This window comes from Chelonoidis abingdonii, chromosome 11 (genome assembly GCF_003597395.2).
Source record: "Chelonoidis abingdonii isolate Lonesome George chromosome 11, CheloAbing_2.0, whole genome shotgun sequence".
Lineage (NCBI taxonomy): Eukaryota > Metazoa > Chordata > Testudines > Testudinidae > Chelonoidis > Chelonoidis abingdonii.
In genome coordinates this window covers 15,564,301-15,568,450 of record NC_133779.1, presented here as the reverse complement: position 1 = coordinate 15,568,450, position 4,150 = coordinate 15,564,301, and the positions used below count along the sequence as shown (strand labels likewise).

General features: G+C 61.7%; 1 protein-coding gene across 1 annotated transcript in view; it reads left to right on the top strand.

Moving 5' to 3' along the window:
• Positions 1-4,150, top strand: part of LOC116832344 (coagulation factor XIII B chain-like) — a 7,602-nt gene that overhangs the window by 1,950 nt on the left and 1,502 nt on the right. The window contains exons 2-4 of the mRNA XM_075070522.1: positions 2,533-2,644; positions 2,876-2,952; positions 3,601-3,780. Of these exons, the coding sequence (XP_074926623.1) occupies positions 2,533-2,644; positions 2,876-2,952; positions 3,601-3,780 (369 nt within the window). The remainder of the gene's footprint in view (positions 1-2,532; positions 2,645-2,875; positions 2,953-3,600; positions 3,781-4,150) is intronic.

Here is a 4,150-nt window from a genome sequence, read left to right as displayed (position 1 = left end):
TCCAACCTCATCACCCAACAGCCACCTTCAATGCCATTACCCTGCCCCCAACCCCTGGCTCCATCACTTCTCTTCAACCCCATCACCCTGCCCCAACCCCATCACCCAACAGCCTCCCCCAAAGCTGTCACCCCACCTCGAAGACTGTCGCTCCGCCTCCAACACTATCACCCAACACCTGCCCCAGCTCTGTGACTCTGCCCCAACGCCATCATACAACATCTGCCCTCAGCACCCTCATCCCACCCTTAACATTGTCTCCCAACACCTGCTCTCAACACTGTCACTCTGCACCAAACATCCACTCCAACACCATCACCCAACAGCCACTCCTAACACCATCACTCGACCCCAACACTGTCACCCAATACCAGCCCCCATCACTGTCACCCCGCCCAACACCATCACCCCATCCCAAACATTGTCACCCAGCAACTGCCCCATCATGATCACCTGACCCCAACACGGTCACCACGCCCCAACACCTTTCCCCAACACTGTCATCCTGCCCCCAAAACTCAACACCATCACCCACTCCCAGAACCAAACACCAACATGGTCACCCAACACAAAATGCCAATACACAATAGTGTCCTCCACACCCACCACCTGTGGCCAGCACCAACACCATCACCGCATACCACTCACCAACACCCCACAACATCACCTCACACCTCCAGCCTTCTCCACTTTCCCCCCTGCAACATCAGCTGCCGACACTGTAACATAAAAACCAACATACAAGGTCCTGGATTGTTTTTTCTTGTATCCTGGTCTCTTTACGGATGTCCCAAAACTGAGGATAGAACCCAGGAGTCCTGGTTCCCAGCTCCCACCCTGCTGTAACCACTAGACCCCACTCCCCTCCCAGAGCAGGGGAGAGAACCCAGGAGTCCTGGCTCCCAGCCTTCCTGCTATAACCACTAGACCCCACTACCCTCCCAGAGCAGGGGAAGGGGAGAGAACCCAGGAGTCCTGGCTCCCAGCCCCTCTCCTATTACCACTCGACCCCACTCCCCTCACAGAACTGGGGAGAAAACCCAGGAGTTCTGGCTCCCAGCCCCCCCCCTGCTCTAACCACTAGACCCCACTCCCCTCACAGAGCTGGGGAGAGAATCCAGGAGTCCTGGCTCCCAGCCACTCACGTTGCTGGCAGTTTCCAAGGGCAGGCTGCTCTCTAGGCAGTGAACTGATCAGGATGAGTCCTGGGGCCGATTCGAGGGTAACGGATCCCCTGGCAAGCAGAGACCTAGATACGGAGGCAAAGCAGCTATCCTGGTCGCACGTCCCCCCCCCCCAGTCCTCCCCCAGGGGGAGCCAGGGGACACAGCATCTGGAGCAAGGGGGCCGGCGCTAAGCAGCACTAAGGGGCCACCTCCCCGGGGGGATCCAGCTCTGAGCCAGATGGAAACTGTCCCACTGCCCCCCACAACAGTACACTTGGGGGAGGGGCTGGGAGCCAGGACTCCTGGGTTCTCTCCCCAGCTCGGGGAGGGGTGTGGGGTCTGGTGGTCAGAGTGGGGGGGGCTGGGAGCCAGGACTCCTGGGTTCTCTCCTGGCTCAGGGAGGGGAGTGTGGTCTAGGGGTCAGAGCAGGGCAGGGGGGCTGGGAGGCAGGACTCCTGGGATCTATCCCAGCTCTGGAAGGACAATGGGGGGGGAGGTTGGGAGACAGAACTTTCACCTCCAAAACCAATTGACTCCCCTGAATTTTCCCCTCAGAGCCAGGACTCCGCCTCCTCCCTAAAATGCCAGTGAAATAAGAGAAACTTCCCCCTCCGAGCCCCAGATGCTGCCCCCCCAAAAAAAAACAATTAGAGACGGATCCTCAGTCTAAAGCCTGAACCCCCAAATTGGGTGATCCCGCCACTCCGAGGTGAACTCTGACCCTTGGGCTCCGAAGTCTTCTTTATCCCCCACCCCCCCTCCATGCCACCCCGGAGAGAGATGGAGCCTGTTGGGGGGAGCAGAACCCAGGAGTCCGGGAGAAGCAGCAAGCGGGGAGGGACCTACTCCCAGCAAAACCCATGGGGTTCCCCCCCTTGTCTGGGAATTACAACCGGCGAGGGGCTTTGGGGAAGGAGAGGCGGGGCTAAATAAGGGGAGGAGCCAAATGTGGAATGGGGTGGGGCCTGCTGGGATGGGGAGGAGTCAAATGGGGCAGAAGGGGAGGTATTTACACTGCGAAGGAGGGGCCAGATGGGGAGGGAGGGGCCAAATAAGGGAAGTGCAGGGCTTAATGTGACACTGAAGGGCCCAATGGGGATGGAGTCTTCTGAGAGGGAGGGGCAAATGGGAAAGGGGCGGGGCCTATTGGAAGAGGGCGGGGCAAGAGCCTGTCTCTTAAAGGGAGACCACCCCGCCCCCTGCTGGTGTTAAAGGGGAAGGAACCTAAAAAAAAGCCTCCTTGCTCAGACCTTTAATGGCTTTTTGTGTCTGGAGGAGGCTAAGGGTTAAGGGGGGAGGAACTTGGCTGTGAGACGGGTGACCCCCACTCAGTTGACTCCCCTCCTGCTTCCATTCTCTGTTCCAGGGGATCTGACCCCAGCGTCCTTCTGCAGCCCCCCACCAGAGACCAACAATGGTTTTCACAGAGGCGCCTCCTACAGGGCAGGTGGGGAGGTGCGGTACAAGTGCAAGCGCGGGTGAGTTCCTCCCCCAGCTCTGCCAGTGCCCCTCACTCCCGAGCCACAGCCCCCTGCTAGCCCAGCCCTGGGCTCCCCCCAGCTCTGCTGGTGCCTCTCACTCCCAACCCGCAGCCCCTGCTAGCCCAGCCCTGCCCCCCACAGCCCTGCCTGTGCCCCTCACTCCCGACCCGCAGCCCCTCAGAGAGCCCAACCCCATCTCCAACCTCACCTCTCCCTCCCGTCCCACAGGTACCGGCTGGAGGGCCCAGAGACCATCCGATGCCAGGAGAACCAGGAGTGGTCTGGGCCCGCCCCATCCTGCCACCGTGAGTAGGGGGGGGTCCCAGTTTCTTCCTGTCCCCGTCTGCCCCCATGCCAGGGCTGGCCCATCATCCTGGGCTCCAGCACCAGCCAGGCCCCCTCTCAGCTGGGAGGGAATGTGGGGGGCTCGGACGGTGCTTTTGGAAGGGGGCGTGAGGGAGCTTGGGCAATGCCCTAGAGAGAGAGATCCTCCCACATACCCTGCATCCCTGTACCCCCCACATCGCTTCCAGCCAAGCAGCCCCACACCCCCATCCACCCCGACACTCTCATCCACCCCATATACCTGCACCCCCTATCCCCACACACCCCTCCAGCCATCCACCCCGACACCTCCATTTGCCCCACACACCCCTGCAGCCATCCACTCCCACACCCCCATCAACCCCATATACCCTGCATCCCTGTACCCCTCCACACCCCTCCAGTCGTCCACCCCCACATTGTACCCTGCCCCATGTACCCTGCACCTGCCACATTGCTTCCAGCCACCCACTCCCCACACCCTGATCCACCCCCCGATACTCCTGCATCCATGCACCCCCCATGCAACCTGCATCTCTCCACCCACCCCTCTGTTCTTCCTTCCCTCCCTCCCCCCGCCTCGCACTGTCCATGCCCAGGGCCTGTCCGTGACCCAGTCTCTCCCCCAGCCGTGTTCTGCCCGCCCCCCGGGGACATTGCCGAGGGCTACCTAGTGGCGGTGGAGAAGCCTCAGTACCGGGCCGGGGAGCTGGTCTATTACCTCTGCAAGCGCAGCTACCTGCTGGACGGCAGCAACCGGGTCACCTGCCAGAGCAACGGCACCTGGTCGCCCCGGCCCTTCTGCAGAGGTACCAGCCCTCCTCCACTCGCCTCCTCCCCAGAACCCCCAGCCAGAGCCACAGGCCCATCTACCCCGGTATCCCACCTTCTCCCATCCCTCCCTGTGATCAGCCCCCGGGCCCATCTACTGTGGTATCTTGCCTCCTCCCATCCCCCTGGATCAGCCCCTGGGCCCATCTACCCCGGTATCCTGTCTCCTCCCATCCCCCCCTGGATCAGCCCCTGGGCCCATCTACCCCGGTATCCCGCCTCCTCCCATTCCCCCCAGTGATCAGCCCCTGGGCCCATCTACCCTGGTATCCCGCCTCCTCCCATTCCCCCCAGTGATCAGCCCCTGGGCCCATCTACCCTGGTATCCCGCCTCCTCCCATTCCCCCC